The sequence below is a fragment of the Pleuronectes platessa genome, chromosome 8, assembly GCF_947347685.1.
Source record: "Pleuronectes platessa chromosome 8, fPlePla1.1, whole genome shotgun sequence".
Classification (NCBI taxonomy): domain Eukaryota; kingdom Metazoa; phylum Chordata; class Actinopteri; order Pleuronectiformes; family Pleuronectidae; genus Pleuronectes; species Pleuronectes platessa.
In genome coordinates this window covers 18685062-18706751 of record NC_070633.1, presented here as the reverse complement: position 1 = coordinate 18706751, position 21690 = coordinate 18685062, and the positions used below count along the sequence as shown (strand labels likewise).

Below are 21690 nucleotides of genomic sequence, written 5' to 3'. Positions count from 1 at the left end.
ATGTCAGGGAATATGTGACTTATACATAATTAGAACTTAAATGTTGTTATTTTGTTATAGCTACTGTCATGATCCTGTCATTTAGTGTAATCCTCTGATGTTTCCATTGGACCGATGATCTATTTTTCATTAAACTCATGTATTCAAGTAAGGAAAACTGAGGCTCTTACAGTTAATACATTTTTCACTCTTAGAAATGCAACAAACAGGAGAATTCTCACACAATTACCAGACAATTTTAGAGGCACTTTACACAAGTGATTGCATTTCAGGCCAATTTCAGTTTGTAACCAATAACTTTTAAAGTGAGATATTGTTATTTGGGCCTATAACCACTTCTTTACGACCGTTTTTTTGCATTTTAAGATTCTACATAAAATGCCCACCTCAACAATCTGCAACAATAAAATGCACCTTCCCTTTTGATTCATTTAAGTTATTGTTGAGTTAATTAAGCAAGCGATTACATTTCAGACCAATTTAAGTATGTAATCTAAAACTTTTTTAAATCGAAATATATTACTTTAAACCCATCCACAACAGTGACATGCTGTTCACATCTTACCTCATCAACACAAATAGCATTTTAAATAATCCTGATACAATTATATATATATATATTACTTTTGTGGTTAGAATCAAAGCTGTTCCAGACACACGACTCATCCTTTGATCCGTGAAGAGCAGGACGTTGATGTTACCGTGCGGTTGCCACGGTGACCGGAGCACGCTGACCCGGAGTGTTCAGTCACGTGGGCACATCCACAAAGTTTGTGTAGAAGCGGCAGCGCAGCCACGGATGTTTCTAAACTGGTCCCAGAGCAGATGTGTGAAACCAACAGAGTTAAAGATGAGAGGAACACCCAGGGACACGCCCTCCATTTTTATAACGGACCTGCTGAGATTTAGTGTAACTTCCGTTTAAAACTACACGTTACACGTTAGGATAGATGAACAAACTCTCGGGTTAACAGTTCGGTTTTTCTGGGAGAGAAAACAGCAAAACTCCTCCGATAAGGTAAGATTGGTTTCACCGGGATATTCTCAAGCTAACGGACTCTAACGTGGAATCTTTGTTTAGTTCGTTTTCTTTTCATTTCATCCCGAAAAACGGGGCGTTGCTAGTTTAGCTTAGCTCACGTCACCTGTAGCAGAAGAGAATGTGTAGCTAAGCTAGCTATGTGCCTCACTGTAACCAGCACTTACACTGTGGTAATAAGTATTAAAGTGATATTTATATATGTATATAATGAAATTTATCCACAAGTTTAAATTAGGGCTGGACGATATAGCAGGAAATTACACCATACATCAGTCTTTGTGGATAATTATCACCATAAATGTCACATTATTATTTAATTTAAGTTTAAAGGCAGATTTTTGCTCCTGAGTGAAGGTTGTGGTTTTAAATTCTCCTTTATGAGCAGAGAATGACAAACACTTCAATCACGTGTTATAGCCTCTCACCCTGCACAAAGTATAAGCAATATATTGATATATATCGGACTTGTTTTATCGCTATTGAGGAAAATTATATTGTGATCATTATTTTTATTGTGTTATTGCCCAGCCCTAATTTAATTTAAATTGATTATGTCTTCACAATATCTCACAAAGTCAGTTTTATTTACAATGCCCCAAATCACACATTTGTCTTACTGTCTATCTAATGTCGGGGAGGTGTCTGCATTATTTAAGTCCTCAAGGTAGAGATTTTACGGTTTGTTTTTCCAGGTGTCACAGAGAAATCACATCTCTGAAAAGATGGTGAAAAAAAAAAGAAACAGTGGTCGTTCCAGTCGTTCTTCCACATGCAAGACAAAAAGAGCTGACTCCCAGATCGCAAGCAGCAAGGACCCGGCTCCTCTGGATGCCCCGGCCCACTGTGACGTACCTGCCGTTCCTCCAGAGCTGCAGACCCCTGGCCAAGGTCAGGTGGGATTCTCTGACCGGGTCTACCTGCTGGCATCGGCCATCTTCCAGAATCACCACCTGGAAAAATCTGCAGCTCAGCGGCTGGTGAGTTATGGCAAAGAGAGAGGGATCCCTCTACCTGAAGTCAAAGATGGGGAGATGCAACATTCTGCTTATGAACTCGCCTTCAATACGCTCAAATGTAAGTTCGTCACTTGAGGTTGGTTCGGTTTGTTGAACCAGTTGTGTCATTATGACGTTTCCCTCTTTTCTTTCGTGCTTCCCTTTTTTCACATCCACACCTTTATTACAAATGCAACAAGTGTTGAGCAGCCCCAGTTTTGATTAATTTCAAGTACATTAAACTGCAGGGAAAACAAGTAAGATATTTGTATCCAGGTAAGCACGCAGGCATTTTAGATTTGAATTGATAGCTCTGCTGAAGCTAATTGACGGATGAAATTAGATATAACTACAATAGACTGATGAAAGCCGAGTAGAGAGAAGGAGAAAAAAAATGCTTGAGTGACCAGGGGGGATTCTGTGTGATGCTACAAATCAATTTGGGCCATAATCTCTTATCTGGGACTTGGGAGAGGTCTGGGTGGTGGAAGTCACAGGGCTGTGTAATAACCATGGTGATAAGGGAGGAGAGGTGAGCCGACCGTCAGTGCAGGAAGCTTCCTGGAATCGATTCGATGCGTTCCTAGTGGATGGAGCGGTCAGGAAGCAGAGAGACCCCTCGTAGCCATGAAGGATCCGTTCATTCTCACCATCCATCCGCTAAACTTGGATAAGCCCTGGGCCTACATGTCTCACAATTTAATCTTTAAACCTTATATTGGTTTTACAGCTGTAGGTCATTGCACTTTACATCAGCAGCTCGAATCAACTAGATTGCTGCGGATATCAAGAGAACACTAAGAGATCTCATTACCGGGACATTGTCATCATCCATCACCTTTTATTTCTTCCTACAAGAGGATGTCAGGGTGCTCTAGCCAGGATGAGGAATTTGCTTGGACTGAGGCACTTGATAACAAATTAATTTGCACAAGAGCGTGAGCTTGAGCTCTACTCAAAGGGAAAAATGGGCTCCCTGAGCTTAGAATAATTATAGCACACTGCACTACTTGTTAACTTTAATCCCCTTCTTTTGTTCAGAGCTTATTTCAAAGACAAATATTCCTCCATTTTATCAGTGCTGTTGGTTCAGTTCCTCTGCTTTTCCTCTCCCTCAAGCCTGACATTTGTGGAGTTGGTTCTTCTGTAGTGTAAGGATTATACATTTAAGATAACTTAAGGGAATGAGGAGCTTAGAGGACAGTGGGTATAATTCAGGATAATAAACAAATCAACGTTTCTTTCATTTAGTAGTTTATGATATAGACCATGGTAATCACAAAGGATGGATTAATTAAATGCTATTTGCCGTGTTCAGGTGAGGCTGAGTCAGTGATTCAGTACAAAACTAGAATGGCACTGTAGTTTTGTACAGATTTTTACTTGGATCTGCACCAAATTACAGATGCACACACTCATAGATACTTGTCCCTAAATATACTTAATTTTTTTACAAGATTTATGAACTATTCTGTGTCAAATCAATGGAAATGGTAAAAAAACTCACTCTCTCGCAATGTTATAGAAAGTGAAAAAAAAATCCCTGGATCTGCCCCCCTCTCCAGGTCCGCACCAAGATTAATGTGAACTAACAGAGTATCGCAGATGAAAACACGACCCCCCCGGCTGGAGGTAGATATCTGAGTACATCCATGTTAACACAGAACAAGCAGCATGTGCTGATTTCTCCTGAAACTTGCCTCCATCACGGGCAGTCAGTACTTTTGGTCACATGTGGGATTCTGTAGTGTTCACAATGTGCGGTGACATTGGGTGCAGATGAAATGGCACAGCCTGGAAGCCAATGTTAATCGCTCCTCTTCCTCCTCCTACGAGCAGTGCGACTTTTGGTGCAGAAATTGATTTGCTAGTGACATACACCCGTGCTGGCAGCTACATGCACACACACACACACACACACACACACACACACACACACATAGACACACCCCAAGACGCAGTGTCCGTGCAGTGCCTTAGCAATGACTGATCCAAAATTGAGCTGAGGTCAGTTGTAACCTGAAGCAGAAAATGCCTCAGCAGCAGAAAAATGCACGGAGCAAAATGCCAATGAGTTCTGGTATTGATCTTGTGATTATAACTCTTATCTGCCCCAAACAAAAAAGTCACTCAGTATAAGCTCCGTGTCGGTGGCTGAGGACACTGACTTGTCTGCTGCTGTGATTTTCACTCACTTAAATAAATATGGATTGAGACTTGGTGAGGAAGTTGCGTAGATTTGACATTTGATAAACAAAGATGAGGCTGAAGTCGCTAAAATGACAAATATCAGCAGTCGAGTCCTTTCTGTCGTCTTTTCTCTTCTTTGCCTTTTTCCTAAACTTTACTCTCTCTCTTTATCTTCTTTCTTCGGGGCTTTTCTGTTTCTTTGACCTCCACCATCTCTTTGAAAAAAATCCTCTTCACATCTGAATAACTTTCTGCTCGTTCACTGAACTAGAGACAGCTACAGTAGGTTGTCAAGGTTTCATTTATTTAAAAAACGGTCATGCCATGTCCTCACTGTTCTCTCTGCTTGATATATATGTTCGGATATGTAAAGTCATTTTGGTGAGAGTTTTTACTGGTAGAAAATAGTTGACCTTGTCGCTGTAGCCATGAGAGCCTCCCCCTCCTCTTCCCCTCCTCTTCCCCTCCTCTTCCCCTCTTCCCCTCTTCCTCTCCAGCTTCCCCTCTTTCTTTCCACTGGCTGCTCCTCTGAGTATTTCTGCCTCATTGTCTGTACTGTCCAACTGGGCTGTTAGACGCCCTTGTCAGATGACTGTGGCTGCTGTGTTCTCTCTGTGTGACTCCATGGTTCTTTGCACCGCTTTGTATGCGGCTAAACTTAGAGCGTTGGAGAGAGGAAGATCATCTTTGTTGACCTTGAACACAGTCAGAGCAGATCTAAAACAGTGAAGCTGCGTCATATGTAAAATTACTTAGCTATTTAGCAGTTGTGTAACTTTTTTGGTCCATCCTCTATGAGATTAATGTGCAATCTGGTGCACTGATGTGAAACATTGTGGGACAAAGACGTGCATTCAGGTCTGGCTCTTGCACTAAGGATTTGTTGACCACAGTCACCATCAGTCACTGTTTGTTGCCTAACACCTGGATGGAAGCCACAGGAAAACACGACCCCAACACAAGCCCTGTGATAACTGGTGCCTCCTGCCTGCTTGGAACTGATTTCATGTTTCGATTGATTCATGTCAACTTGTAAAATCGGGAGCTCTGATGAGAGCGTATGTCTTGTCCCGCAGGTAGAATCCGACTCTGTGTCTGCGCTGTAAAGACGTCTACTGTATGTGATCTATTGCTGAATTTTGTCTGAGTTTTACTCAACCTGCTGTGTGTGATTTACAGCAGGCGGAAGACTGACCTCTATAGACCCAACCATCAAGGCCCCCACTTGGGTCTTTTCTGCATTGTGTGCAGTGAGTGGTTATCTCTGCGGGGCTTATCTTTAGGACCCTCTGCAGTAATGGCCACTATTGGAAACCTCATTGACCTACATCAGCTATAAATTGGAGCAGTGCTGATGATCTGCCATTGTTTCTGCAATTAAAGATAAGCTCTATTACGTACAACCCTTCATTTGTGTTACTGGCTGCCTGTGTGTATGTTTGTGCACATACCTGGATGCAGATGTGCTTGTGTAGCTCTACATTCAATTTAGCCGGTGTTCATGTGACCGGTACCCAGAGTACAGTCTGCCGTGATTTGCGACATTGTTAAAAGTTAACAGCATTGTCTGTGGTTTCCATGGCGTCTCAGTGAATGGGTTGTGTCCTGGGATTACCTCCCATTTGCTTCTCAGGAGGTGAGTCGGCCAAGTTTGAGTGGGCACAGTGCACAGTGATGTTAAAACTATGGGTGTTAGGCTTAAACAAACACATACATGCCTATTAGGGCCTGAGCACCGAACAGACAGTGAGACCCTATTGAAATTGTAAGGATTATTATTATTATTATTTATGTTTTCAGGCAAATGAATCTGCTTTTTGAGAGCTTTAACATGCTCAAAATTTGAAACTGGTGACATTTGTTTCAACCATGTATTTCTTCTTCTGTGACATAAAGAGGTGAATTCCAGCCTCACTCCATATTACGGTTTATCCTTTTTGCACATTTCCACTATGTGAAGAGCAAACACTGTGCCTGCAGAGTGGCTTTGGAAGCAGCTGTTCTTCAATCCTAACACGATAAACTGGATAGTGTGACTGTCCCTCCATCTCCCTCACATTTAAATGGAGATCCTGCTGTTAGCAGATGGGAGTGCACGTGATAAGTCTCTTTGTGTTTTTGTGTATATTTCTGGGAGAAAGCTTCCTGTTGGCTACAGCGGACAGTTGGTGCTTTCATGATATGACAGCCAGGGGGTTGAAACAACACCATTAGCCCACACATAGGCAGCTCTCACCAGTTTACAGTTTAGCTTTTTTCAGACTGCTGATAAAGAAGGTCAGGCAAAGTTTAATTGTCGAGCCTGACAGTGTTATACAGTTCTCTATTGGTGGCAGCGAAACAAATAGCGGTGATAGGATTTTACCCCAGGTTTTCTCAGGGTAAATGTGACGCAGACTATTCACCAGCAAACACTATGTCTGTCTAAGCACAGTTCAATCAGGAGAGACTAATGATAATGAGTATATTAGAATGAAATAAAACATAGAACAACATGGAAGCAGTTTTATGGATTGGGTGCTTCGGAAGTGAAAGAGCCTTTCCCTCCGAAGCCTAGAAACTGGTGGTGATGATGATAAGTCAGGTTGTGATTGGATGAAAAGGTAGAGTGAGATAATGGAGCCTGGAGATAGTGGGAACTCAGCATGCACCTGAAGACTTCCTGACCGAAATGCAGCGTAGCTTCATATCATCTCACGAAGCCCGATTTGTTGGGAGGCGAAGGTAAACGCGGGTTCAGCATCAGCAAGAACCAAAATGTTAATCAAAATAAACGTTTGCAGCTACATTCCCAGTTTATCCTGCTCAGCCAGCCCTGCACTGATCAGCACAGCTCGGCCCACTCCGAGAGCAGTCACACTCACATACCCATTTTGTATAGCGTATTCTTTTATTGATGGAAACGACTTTGTAAATGGACTGCGTTTATAGCCTTAACGACCACTCAAATTGCTTCACATAATCATTCACACACACACACACGGCACCTCTATATGTCATGCTTTTCTATCACCCACATATAGCACACAGAATTCAGGGTCCAGTGTCTTGCTCAAGGACACTTGGACATCTGGACTGATGGTGATCGATCCACCAACCTCCTGGTTAGTGGACAACTCTCTCAAATAAGACTGTCCAAGCCACCACATCATATCCAAGTAAAGTGTAATGAAAATAATGAAAGTCATACAAAATCTAGTCTGGAATAAACTAAATGCCCCGCTCCATGCATTTGTTTTTTTCAGATCCTATTTAGTTGTAACCTGTCTATTATTTCAGATGTCATTAATTCATTAGCCGATTTCACACAGACACTCACCACAGACACAATAAATGAAAGAAATGAAGCAAATGAAGAATCAGATTAAGTCTAATTAAGCACCAAATAAGCATTTAATCATGGGAAATTACCCTACCCCCCCCCCCATCTAATTGAATTATCTTTTCAAATTAAATCACAATCATTTGGGGTGCCTCTAGGAGCCTCTCTTAATCTCTTTTCCCTCTTCTAGACACGTTCTCATCATTAGATGTTGATTTGTCTTTTGTAGCATATAGTTTACCAGTTAATGGATCGTAGGTAATTTATTGTGCCTCTATCTACTGCCCCAAATGAAGGAGTAGGGATCGGTTTCTGGGGATAATTAGACACTGATTTAAAAGATGGAACTAATATGCACGATGAATGCTCCGATGCATAATTAGTAATGGGATCCTGTGTTGCCGTCCTTCTACCTAATCTTGCTTTACTTTGTCTCTGCACAGATCAAGAACTGCTGGAGGACATCATGATTGACAGCTGCTTTCACCTCACTCAGCTAATAGTACGTGAGTTCCATAGGAGTGGTATTTTTCTAAAACAGAGACTGCAGAGAAAGATGAACGAAAAGATTGACGACATGACTGCTCCCCAAAAGTGAACCAAAGTGTCAAAATTCCCAGATTGCTACTGTGCAGACTCTGGCTCCAAATTTGTAAGATGGCAGCGTTTGTATCAGAGATATTGTGGCTTCACTTCTGGGTAGTGGGAGGACATGGAGACACGGTGTCCATCTTTATACACAGTGCATGTAAATGTAGAGTGAACATTTTCGATCATGTGGTGTATGTGACACAGGCACATGATGTCTTTTTTTCCATCTTTTGCCAAAGATCAAGGAGAAATCTATTGTTTATTAAGAAGTTTCTTTGCGTATATATATTTACATTCTACCATACTTTCAAGCTGTTTTCCTGCCTCAGTCAGTTATCTTCTGTATCGATGTCCTGCTGTTTCTTCTGTTCTCAAGACCTCTATCAGTACATGTAGTCTTTGACATATTACACTGATAAACTCCTATCAGCACCTTGGGGCTTTTATATTCTCTACCCCAATCAATAGCAATCACTCTTTGAGGAGTAGCACATGGGTGCTGTGTGGCAGAATGTGCCCGGATTTGTCTTTTCCATTATTGCCCTCCTCAAACAAAACATCCCATTAATTAGTGATGAAATCAAAATGCCAGACCAGGGCCAGCGTGTTTGGACATGGTATCTCCACGGTGACCACACAAAATCTCTCCTAGAACCAGTGTGCTTGTTGTTATAAATTATACTAAGGCTATGCTACACTATAGTTGTAAAAAGGACGATTCCCAACACAGCTGTTAGACAGCAGAAGAGAGCCCAGCTACTCTAAACAGAGAGGTATCCTCTGGAGGAGATCGGCATGTACCCGCCCTACTTTTAGCATTCCTCATAAAAAAATCTGTGGGCTGCTGTTGCTGCGTCTCCAGCAGCCTGGATGGTGATAAAACATGCAAAGAGCTGGTCCGTGTGCAGCTTGTGGAGGAGAGGAGTGATGAAAGCCCGAGGTAGTGAATGTGTAAACGGAAAACAGAGCAGTCACGGAGTGGACAGATTGCAGACAACTTACATCTACTTCAGTGAGGACGTGAACATATACAGGCACATTAATACACATGTGTGTTTGTAAAGCAAACACCCACATGCGCAGATACTGTGTAGACTCGTGAAATATGACCCTGGGTAAAATGAATGTGTCTCCCTATGTGTAGGTGGCAGGTCGTTACTCTGCATCCCTCCAGTGAGATAATAAAGACCAGACACAATGAGACGGTCTTTAGAAACCTGCGCTCACAATGTTTTACACTGCTGCCTCCTATAAAGTTCAACCTTGATAGAGCGGGGAGAAAGAGGAGGGCTGGAAATAGGTGGATACACCCTCACTGGGAAAAAAATGGGCGGAATGAAAAATGAAGATGCATGCTGAAAGAGCCCGAGGCAGATTTGATCACAATGTTGGAGAGAGAAAATTAAGCCTCAATGGAGGATGTGGAAATGGAGAGACAATGTGGTATCTGAAGAGGCAGACACATGAGGTTCAGTGGCACATTTAACATGAAATAGATCTCATCTAATGCAGAAATCTACATCCAGAGTCCTCTTGAAAATTCCTGATGGTTAGTTGTACCATTTAACCTTTAATTACTTTTTTACCTTGATGAGTTGGTCGATACCGTCAAGTTAGCAGGTTTCTAAGACGCAGGCGCAGCAAGCAACACATTTTCGGTGTGTTGCATGTTGTATTTATATCAAATGTGTTATTTAAATATAAAACTTATAAAACAGCACATTTTAACAATACTGCAATAATAATGATTACTGTGATCCTCTCTATCTGTCCTCCATATTTATACTATGAATTCCAGTTGCCTATCTTTATTTATAAAACTCCCCTGTCTCATAATACCTAATTAAATGTTGCCATTGGCTGCAGTGATTCATTGAACTTTATTTTGAAATCTTTATGGTCATGTTATAAAAGTGAAAAATGTGTGCAAATGCGTCAAAGTAAATTTTTCTTGCCTTGGATTGGAATCTAAAATTACATCAGAGCTGCAGTGTTTCTTGTGGGAAAGTTTCCCCTCAATGGGACGCTGTTGCCAGGCAAATCTTCGAGAGGGAATTTTCTCACAGGCAAGGGTTTAACCACGGTAAAGGGCAAACAGGGGGGGGGGGGGGGGAGGGGAGTGCCACAACCTGTTTCAGAAACCAGCCCTTCCAAAAATGAAAATTCGGAGCCTCTGGAATGAATAATAAGCGCCGACTAATTCCTGAGCTGCAACTGAAACCCTTGTAGTGTTCATGCCTCTCGGACGTGAGGATGCGGCAAGCTGTTGCTGCTGTGGAACACCATCTGCCACAAATTCAGCTGGTGCCCTCCCACCCTCAGGGACAGAGAGGTGGAGAGAGATATGGAAGCATGAACTTGGAAAGAAGGAGAGAGAGAGAGGTCGAGAGCTGAAGGAGAGAAATAATTGTAACGGAGGAGAGACAGAACTCCTCCTATGTTTAATAAGGTAGCAGGGGTGGGGTCATGACAGGACACCCTTGAGCTTCTATGCGCGTACGTTAGTTTATGAAAAATGAATAATTTAGCCTCTAAGTCAAAACAATAAATACCATCACTGCACTGTACTCCTCATTAGGTTACCAAAACACAGCTCTCTCCAGCACGCTATTATCAAATATCGGTGTGTGTCGGATTTAGGCACATTTAAATATCTGCAGCATGTGCATCTGACTTTGTAGATGTAACCGCTGAATAAATAAAGGCTTGATCTTCAGCCTTGTTATTGAAAATTACACATTCTTCTATTAGGCGTGCAGTCATTTTACCAATGTTGTCTCATTAAAACAGAAGTCAGCAATTAAACTGTAAGTTTTGTACCTCTGCTCCAGCCAGATGATCAGATGGGCCTCGTTGCCGTCATGCTGTTCGACTTCCAGGACAGGAAGTTCCTCCCACGAGAACAACAGAGGGAGGAGGAGGTCATACAGGAAGTAAGAGAAGTCGAGAACTACCTCCTCAGGTGAGGAAAGTAAAAAAAAAATAGAAGCACAAGATGAAAGAAGAAAGAATTCAAGCTTGAAATTATAAAATGTTTGACAAACTGAGAACGAAATTAATTGTGTATTTGTTGGACGTAGGTTGAAAACCAAGCTGGCCGCCTCTCTTGCCCGATGCAGGATCAAACTTAATCTCTTGTCCATTGAGTGTTACCTTCCGGAGAGCGTGAAGATGAAGCAGCAGAGATCAAGCAGCCTTCCACTTTATACATGGGTCAACACGCTGAAGACCAGGTCAGCTGAAAACGAACAGACTGTACACACTGTAATACCCCCCCCCCCCCCCTCCCCCCATACACAAAACCCCACTGAGTACCCATTCACCCCCTCAGAAGTACATTACGTACATACCTGTACATAAACACAGGAATGTGCTGCAGGGGAAGAATACCTCCACCTACATTCACACGCAGACCTTAAACTTGGGCTGCACCCCAATGTTTTATGGGCTAGGTGCCCAACTGACATCCAATTAAACCACCAGAGTATACTTGTGTGTGTGTGTGTGTGTGTGTGTGTGCGTGTCTGTGTGTGTGTGTGCGTGTCTCTGTATGTCGCTGTGTTTGTGTGCTAATGTGAGTTCTTGCACAGGCTGATTCGGTTAGGTGTAAATCCTGCTGCTGTGGACAGATTCAATCAGCAACAACCCTCAGCGAGCTCTGGGACTGTAAAGGTCACCTATTGGGATGAGTGCTGTGTGTGTGTGTGTGTGTGTGTGTGTGTGTGTGTGTGTGTGTGTGTGTGTGTGTGTGTGTGTGTGTGTGTGTGTGTGTGTGTGTGTGTGTGTGTGTGTGTGTGTGTGTGTGTGTGTGAGAGAGAGAGAGAAAATAGGAATAGAATAGAAGTGTGCATCTTAACGGTTTTTACTGCAATATTACTATTAAAGTATTTTAAAAGGCCACATAGCGATTCTACACAGTTATTATCTATGATTAGTCATGTTCTTTCTCCCAACTCTAACATTCTTTTTCTCATTCAGTCATCATAATGAAATATCAAATAATCTGATCTCTTCTCACTTCCTCTCTTCGGCTTCTAGTCTTGACGAGGTCCGAACTGAGCTGGAGAGTTTAGGCCTCTCGCAGGTGAAGTCGATCGGACGGCTGGAGGGCCAGACCTTCTGCAGGGATCCCCACTGTGCCGATGGGCTGGTATTCCCTGCTCAGCTGAGACCTCGGCTGTATTCCACCGAGCTGCTTCGCCACCACAAACTCGTCATCCAGGTACAAGCTGCACGGAGAGAGGAGGTGTCTGACAAACTTAAATATGGGTTTGAATAATCCGCCCCATCCATCCCTGTCCCTGATATTTACGATTTCACTGCAGTAATCGACTTGCTCAAATTGCTTATAAGACTTTTGTCCTTTATGCCAACTAAGATTAGTTTGCTGAGATACAAATATTTCACATCACTTCCTCTCATCTGGCCATACTTCACCTTGAGCCATAAAGAATTCCCCCGTGTAGGAGCGGGTGATAGGTTTAATCATTTAATTTCTACTCCATTAAAGTCAAGCTGCCGAACAAATCGTAGGCAGCACACAGCACCGCAACACAATTAAATCCGATTTTGCAGCCAAATTCAATCAAATATTCAGAACCACGGCCTAATTCATCACCTCCCCGTTTCTCCACTGCTCCTCTCTCTGGATTTTATGGGTTTCCATCACACTATCTCTCTCCTGCTCTTTCTAAATGTCATTGTTCTTCTCTCCATCCTCCCTGGTTTGTCTTTCCTGACAAACTTTGTGATCTGGGCGATAACTACAGAAACTCGACCCGACCCTGTGTCTCCACAGGGACACGTTCAGGATTATTTCTAGAGGACGTCTGATTGAAGGACATCTCTTTTGTAATGTGACTGCTCTCTTATTCTCACTCCTTTTCTACCTCTCCTATATCTCCGCTTGCCTCCCATCAGCACCTGCATTTAAATAGCTGCTCCTCTCTCATCTATTTCCACCTCAGTTCTATTTACCACTCTCACAGTGGAACTCTTCTTCCTACTTCCTCTTATCTCAGTTTGTTTCTCATTAGTTTCCAGAGTGTTGCTGAAAACCTGGATCTTGAAGTCTTAGGTTGAAATCTGTTGGTCTCTTCTTCCAACCTTATGCTCTTACTTAATGTGTCTGTAGGATATGTCCTGCTGCCTGGGCCCAAATGCAGCGTGCTCCGTGTTACCAGAGGAAGGGGATGTTCTCATGGCCGGCTGCTTCTCCGGTCTCACCGTGTCCCACACTGCTTCCCTTATTGCTGAGAAACACAAAGCCAACAACAGCAACAACCAGCCAACAGTCTATGTTTGTGTCAGCGATTGCACCGACGCTCAGAGGGAGGATCTGCAGCAGATCGTCTCCGCCATGGGATGCAAAAGTAGGCGGAGGCTCCATCCACTCTAATACCTTTTTAGTTTTAAATCGCATCACTCTGATTTTGTTTAGGCCTGACGTCCACACTACTTTGAAGTTTTCAAACACCTATGGAAACTTTGGAAATGCTGCAGGCACAGTTTTAGAATGAAAACTGCGATTTAGTGTGGTAAGGCAGAAACTGAGATCTTTGGATATTATGACGCTGTCATCCTTATTCGCTTCCAGGAATCAGTCGTGGTCATAAGTAACATATCCACCTTGTCATCAGTCCAAGAAACCTAATTCCTGCTTTTAATTTTCACCGTTGCTGTTTTTTGTTTGGAGGATTTTATGTTAGCCTGGATGAAGATTGCTTCTGATAGGGAGCTAAATGCTTGTCTGGATGCAGATTGTTTAAAACTAATATGTATTATCTACAAAAAAATGTATAATTGGACATTGTGAACTGTCTTGAATTGAGTAAATGTGTGTAATTGATTATGTGGTTATCATTCCACTGTATCTGCATGTCACTCAGACGTGAAGATGATGCCAGTGGTCTTCCAGTCTGTGGACGCTGCCGACAAGCAACTGCAGAAGGTGCGAGTCATCCTGTTGACTCCCAGGTGTTCTGTGTCTGCAGTTAACAACCCCATTGAAATCATACTACAAGAGAATAGAGGTATATAGTGATCAATGCTTCAAATCCACATTCACATGCAGCTCACTCTTCTCAACCTTCTGAAATGCTTCTCTGTTTTCTCAGACACAGACCTGCTGCAGGACTTGTCCCACGGCTCCATCGCCCCAAGCAAACTCAAAGCTCTGGTAGCAAAGCAGAGGGAGGATATTGGTCATGCCCTGAAGTGTGGGTGTTGAACCACCCGCACACACACACACTCACTCACACATACTCAGACACACAGCCCATGTGATGTCTCGAGCGTGTAGCTTCCCCTAACCTCTGTGACACAAAGAAGCTCATACTTCCTAATTGTCTAATCTCGTTTGCCATCAGTCTGAAGCCTGTGGTATTCCTGGGAGATCATCCGAGGTTCAATTAAGGAGGCTGATGTTTCTCCGCGCTGGTCATTTCACAGTCTACTGCGGCATTCCTTGCATATTTTAAACAACTGATTAGTATTTCTGCTTTGTACTACATTTATCATGTTGAATGGACCGAAGGACCCAGTTTGTTAGGTCACCTGACATGTAGAGCTATTCTATTGTATCACAGATGTTATTGTTCACAGCCTTCCTGCTCATTTGTATTCGAGATATTTTATTTCATTCCAGTCAGTGGCTTGTTAATCAGAGTCCACGAGCCACAATCATTAGCTCCAGTCGGTCTTTTGTTGTTCTGTGCTTCTCTCACTGTGTGTTGGTCAGGTTCATGTTCATCAAGCAGGTGGAGACTCTCTGTTCAGAGCAATGAAATCCAGCACATTCAAATTGCACTGTCATCGATTGGGCCTCTCTACATTTTTGCTTGTGTAGATACTTTCCAATAGGACTGTTAATTAATGGCGGGTGTGTATCGAGTACTTGTGGCTTGGTTGAGTCGATGGTTTTACACACACACACACACACACACACACACATACACACACAAAGAGACACCTCCATAGCCCTTAATTTCCCAGCTGTGAGGTGGGTGTGTGTTGTGCAGCAGGACACCTGAATGACAAATCCCTTTATCGACTCAGTCCCTCCTCCTGACAAGCGATATTTCACATTTGTTTGGAGCCGATCTGCCACATTTGATTTGTTTTATTTGTTATCAGCTCGGTGTTTAATGTTTCTGTCTGAACTGTAATTACTGAGCAAGAGAGAAATCAAATAAAGGAAATCAAACGGCCGACAGTCTCACAAATCTACAGCCTCACAAATCAACAAGCTAGCAGCAGTTGAATAATAATTAGCAGTGTATGGACGTAAACAGCAGAAATTGATATCTAATCTTCCCATTCCTTCAAAGGGAAGGAGCTCAGTTTGAATATGCAAAGTTAAATGTCATGAAATGAGAGGAAGACACTTTATAACTGATTGTGTGCAAGCTTATTTGTTCCTCATGGTTTGATCGGAAATGAAATGAGTTTGTTGTTTCATGGTGTGGTGACAGCTCTATTTGTATGTATTATATCATGTCACATGTTTTCTGATTCCAACATTGAAGTGCAATATGTTTGTATGCAGTCCGCAACGTTTTAGCAGTGGTATACTCTACCTGTTCTTCATACCCAGTGGAAAATGAGGGGGTGGTGAGAGGAGCCCTCGAAGAAGCCAAGGCCCACTCTGAGCAGTCGGGGAAACCAAAACAAGTAAACTTCAGGTCAGCCTCTCCACCGCTGCGCCCTGATGCACTCTGTGTATCCGTCTCTTTCTTTGTCTTTCTCAGTCTGTTTGCCTGGCTGTCAGTCAGCCTGCTGAGTTGTTTGTCTGTCTCCTTTTAGACAGGCTTCTGTCAAAGTCTCAGCACACCCGAGTCTGGTGCAGCAGGAGATTCTGTGAAAGTATAATCAAAGGTGTCACGTTAAGTCTGTAAATGCTGTGAAAAGGGCAGACATTTATTTTTCCGACAGGTGGCCTTCACATAAACATACTTTCTTCATTTTTCTTTGTGTGTTGGTGTGGTTTGAAAAACTTCAGACCTGTTCAAGTCAGCCATTCCTGTAGACTTGAATATACTGACTACTCTGCAGTGAGCTTGCCTGGTGTGCTGCCTCAGGCGAGCATTAATAACACACAAGTATTGTTGCTGCTATGAACCCCAGTGGCTAAAAATAGACAAACAGTGCTCATGTGCATTATTCAACTGAAAAAAATCTACACAAAATTATCTGTAAGTCATTTGTAAAGCAAAGGTGCCATATATTGCAGGATCTATCTTCTTTAATGTCATAGTTTGATGCTGAGATTCGTTATTTTAATTGTGGATCAAAAACCACATTTACAGACATGACAACATAATTAAACACATAATTAAATAATCATCCAAATGTTAATCAGTAACAGAAATAATTATTAGTCTCAGCTCTAATGCATTGTCTTAGTTTATGTGTCCATTTTTGTATTTGGAGCGGCTGTTCCCGTGTGTAGTTTCATACAGTTGAATGTGTTTGTGTGTGTTTGATCCAGACTCAGTCCAACCCCGTTCAGCTCTCCTGACAATCCAGACAGTCCAGAGAAGAAAGATCCCTTCTTCACGCTGGAGGTCTCAGATCAGAGTAACGGCTGCTTCCTGGCTCTTCTCACCAGAGAGGTAAACATCACCAAGTCAAAAAGAAACCCCACAGACGTTGTTAACCGTTGTTAACACAGATAAAATGGTCGATTTAGGGTTTTAAGTAGTGACCACAAGAAAGGAACTCCCCAGCTGAGCTTCACATTATGTAGCGTGTGCCAATGTGACAATTTCTAAGATGCTGTTTCTCCATTGGCCTCCGGGTTTTTACAAAAAAAAAATGCACTAATTATGAATCTACATGATGTCGGAGGTCTACAAGATGTTTTTCCTTTTTAAACAGAATTTTTTGTTGATTTAAAAATCCTCAAAAACCTTCAGTCCACTGCTGCTGCTGCTGCTTTCTGTGAGTGCAGCCAAAGAGACAAGCAGGGACAAATTTAGCTCATTAAGCATCCGGCCCTGGAAAACTGCCTGCTCTCCAGCGGCAGCAATGTTCTGACACTAGCGCTGGACCCAGCCGAGGGCTTAACCAGTGTGATACCAGGGTGTTATTCAGTTGACTGTTGACTGTTGAGCTTACAAAGCGCTGTGTGCAGAGAGAAGATAGTGAATGTGAGTATAGTTTCTCACTCTCACACAGTATACTCTTAGTTGAAACACTGACTGATCATTTATTTATGTCTGCTGGGACATAAACGCTCATGTCCTTCACACGCTCGCTTCTGAGAATCAAAGAGTTGGCTCTCACACGAACAGAAAACAGATACAAGGTGAAATAAGTTTAATTGGTGAACTGTGAGGCAATTTTTGTGAGGCAGATATGCTATCGGTCAAAAAGAAAAAGTATTCACTGGGTAACTGAGGCAAGTGCAGAAGTAGAAACCTTAGATTGGTACACACTGACGTTTACATCTGGTGAAAGTGAGCATCACAGACTGTGACGGGAACTTGGTCAAACCCTTGAGAAGGAAAAAAAATAAGAGGAGGTGGAGGTGTTTCAGCTGAGAAGAAGGTTGTGGGACCAGTGTGAATGAAAACTGAAATCTAGTAGGAATCTGAGAGGATAGAGGAGAACGTTATCTGGGTCAAATTTAGAAATAGAAAGAAGCCAAGTTAGGAAGGATGAGGGGATGGGAGGAGCAAGAGAGAGAGAGAGAGATTGAAAGCATGCAGCTAAAGATCTAGATGTCGGCCTCATTTGTTTGTGTTTATGTCAGCGGAGGTGTTTAGGAAATTACACGTGAATATTAGATACAGCAGCCAGTCCTTGTTGCAGCAGATCCAGAAATGTCAGTGTCTGAGAGGAGCCTTCAGATCCAACGCTGATAATTGGGACGCACACTGTCTTTGACTCCAGTGTTGTCTAGTTAAAGGCTTTCATCGCTCTCTCTCTCTCAGTCCTCCTTTTCAGCCAAACTCGTTTCATCTCGACTCCACTTTAACCTTCCTCTCTCTGTCTCTCCCTCTCTCATTACTCACAGTAGACTGTTACAGGCCATGAGTCTAGATGAAGATCTACAGGGTTGGTAAATGTGCTTCAGCGAATCTCATCATCTGGTCCATGTGGCCGGGCTTCCCCACGTCCCCCATAATCCACAACAACGTAGCCATCTTTACGACGTTCTCCCTCCCATTAGGAAACCTGTGCAGGGTTATTAAGCCATCTTGCCCCCACTGGGTGTGTCGGAGCTCCCACTCGCTGCATGTGTCTGTTTGTCTCTGGCCATTCATCAGGTTTTATACCTCCACAGACAGGAATGAAAAGACAATCAAACTGCTGTAATGGCGCCTCAAACAGTTATTTTTTTTTCTTCTTACCTCCAATAAACTAAGCTAATCAAAAGTTATTGTGGCACTGTGAAAGGTGCCATAAAAATAGCAATTATATAAGTGTTTGAATGCTGTCTGGCCTCCATCGACTGTCGGAGCGGCGCGTGTCTTTATGAGCCTTCGATACAAGAACAGCTGGGCACAATAAAGACGCTCCAGTGGCGTTCAAGTCATTTTTTCATTGGTTAAGCAGATTTTCTAAAAATTGAATAAAGTTGCCAAGATATATCGGGCCTAATGATTTTAGACAAGCTGAAACAAGAATGGGTTTGCGATGGGGTACGGTGTGACGGATTAGTTTGGCAGAGTGTCGTAGGAAATGAAAGATTTACAAAGTATGGCATCGTTGGTTAGTGGAGATGGAGAGGGAGCAAGATATACAAGGGTGGAGTGGAGAAAGGGAGGAAACGGAGTGCGCCTGTTGAATAATTCAGCGTCCCCTGTCTGTATGAGTAAGCATCAATGAAGTTCAAGGCATCCACCAAAGACTGCATTACAGTGGTGCTTTTGAAACATGTTTACCTGTGTGTGCCAGAGTGAGCCGACAAACCTACGTGCACACACCACGTAAAATACACACTCCTTGAATTCAAAGACACATTTCATATATGCAGATGCACCTGTGTACACGGAGTTACAGATTGCCTATACAAACATATAAGTTGTTTGTCATAAAATGTGCAGGCAAACACAAAAACACAAAAGACACACATAAATCCACAGGAGCTGCTGGTCCCTGCTGTGTACACTGCACTTGTGAATAATTCAGACATCGAGGGGAGCAGTGGCTGCTGTGGGCTGGTGCTGAGACAGCAGGTGACCCTGCCGCCAGCAGCAAGGACATGGTGGCTGTCCTCTCTCCACTGTCCCCTCATCCTATCCTGTCCTCAAATGAATATGTTGGTATCTCTATTAAATATGAATAATATGATTTTCCTTAACATTCAAATAATGTGGATCAGGATTTCCACTCATCCTGGAAAACCTAGAAATTTAGAGAGTACTTGTCCAGTCAATGAAACAACCTGGAAATGAATTAAAATGGAAATAAACTCTTGTCCTGGATTTTTTATTTTTATTATTTTAGCCCTACACCCTGATGATCCAGTGAGTTTTAAAGCAGATAGCATTTGCATACATGTGGTGCCAACACATTTTTAATTTGCAATAATAATGGAGTATTTTCTCACATTTGAATCTGTGTCTGTGCAAGCTGTTGATAAGTGAAGTTGTCTCACAGCTGGAAGGCTGCCACATGCTTCAGTACAATATTTACATTCATAACCCCCTAACAGTTATTATACCATGTTCACCACGTACCAGTTATTTGAACATGTCTTGTAACAGCCCGAGCCGGTGGTCAAGGAAGCACCGCAGGACGTGCTGGCCAGGGCAAAAGCCAAAGGCATACTGGACAGGATCGGCTCCAAGCAGCCAACCAGTAAAGAGCATCGCAGAAACACCGGCAGGACGACAAAAGCAGTCCATGCACCCACCGGTCAGCCCCGCCCCCTTTCTGTCAGTGTTCCGTCCAGAAACCAGGAGACCAAGGGAATCAACCGCACGGCACTGAGTGGACCTCAGGAATTAACGAACAGACGGCAGACATCACAAGGTGGGAATAAGTCATTGGATGTAGTAACAGGAACATGATGCTTATTAAAGGAGTAGTTTGACATTTTGGTAAATATGCATATTGATACAACTCTCATGTCCCTTAAAGGTGAAGCTACAGCCAGTGTATGCCTTTAGCTAGTTAGCTTAGCATAAAGAAACAGGCAAAACAGCTTGTCTGGTTCTAAAAGTTGCCATCAACACTTTTCAAGCTCACTGATTGGCAAGTTTTTGTTTGTTAAATATGAACAAAAACTGGATTCTGGTTCTCCTTTGGACAGAGCCATGGGTTTATCTGTTTCCAGTCTGCGTGCATCTCCTGGCTGCAGCTTCACATTACTTATTCATATTCCCTCAGTAGCTTTTATCCCCTCATCTTACTGCAATGCAAGAAATGTAATAAGCATATATCTTCTAAAATGTCAAAAGAGTCCTTAATGCTTTTGCCGAGGAGGAGTAGCAAGTAATAGGGTTCGGTTTCAAGCAGATCTGCATGTAAAGTCCTGCATAATCGTATCTCATTATCATTTCACGGTGCTTTCTATAACTTTAAAAACATAAAGTCCCATCCCACTAACATCTGTCCCATTGTTTCGTCTTTCAGTAAAACCCAAAGCTCTGCGCCTGCAAACCCTGAAGAGCACTGTGTCCAGCCCGTTGTCCTGCTCAAGCCAAGACGGCTCCAGCTCATCCTCCTGCAAACCAGAAGACAGGACACCCCCGAAAAGCACCAACACCGCATTCAGCACTACAACCAGCACCCTGCATCCCGCCCCTCCTCCTTCTGCCCCTGTTGTCCGTCCTCGCAGGGCTCATCAGGAGGTTCTGAAGCCTGTGTTGTTCGTTCTGCCACCAGTTCACTTCTCCAGCTTTGTCTCGCATCAGACCAGCCGAGCAGGATTAAGACCCAGCTTCAGCTTCAACAGGTGGAGGACGCCGGCTCCAATTCTGCCCCTCCCCCGCTCTAATGGGGGCTTCTCAAAGGACGCAATGGCGAAATCGCCACCTTTGTTTTAAGCTTACAACGACAGAAACATTAACGTTTGTGCCAAGTGCCCCCTGCAAAAAAGTCAAATGCATACAGTGTTACTCAACTGCAAAATTTCAGCGAGCACGTGAATGTTATTCACCTTTAATCTAGAGCCATTATTACAAAGTCATTATTCGTGTCTGTCATTCACGGAAGAAGAAACTCGCCAATGTCATTTCAATGTCGCCACATGAGGAATCGTTGTATCGCCGGCTCCCAGTGACCTGAAAGATTAAAAGACATATTGAAGAAGCTGCTCCTGTTTTCTTTTGGTTATGCATTTATTGTCACAACAGATGACATTTACATGGTGAAGAGATGAGTGAAGAACAGAATGGAAATGATTTACAGCTTCTCTCTTTTTGTTTTTGTGTGTGTTTGGATTAGACTGCATTCCCAGAGTTCACGTGGAGTGCAGGTGGTGGCTCCGAGCCGCAGGAGCAGTGTAAAGGTTTCGACAGCAGTGACACGAGACGTATTTTTGTTCCCCCCCTCTGCTGTGTGTGCATATTCGTGGGTGTGTGTTTGTGAATGGGAGT

General features: G+C 43.0%; 1 protein-coding gene across 1 annotated transcript; it reads left to right on the top strand.

The window, feature by feature from the left end:
* The first annotated feature begins 783 nt into the window (after positions 1–783).
* On the top strand, positions 784–21407 carry LOC128446310 (putative methyltransferase NSUN7). The gene is made up of 13 exons (XM_053429329.1): positions 784–1018; positions 1735–2116; positions 7993–8051; positions 10972–11102; positions 11221–11373; positions 12179–12362; positions 13275–13512; positions 14029–14172; positions 14257–14358; positions 15687–15822; positions 16629–16752; positions 19855–20122; positions 20726–21407. The coding sequence occupies exons 2-13, from the start codon at positions 1765–1767 to the stop codon at positions 21136–21138; spliced, it is 2304 nt and encodes a 767-aa protein (XP_053285304.1). The 5' UTR covers positions 784–1018; positions 1735–1764; the 3' UTR covers positions 21139–21407.
* Positions 21408–21690: the final 283 nt, after the last annotated feature.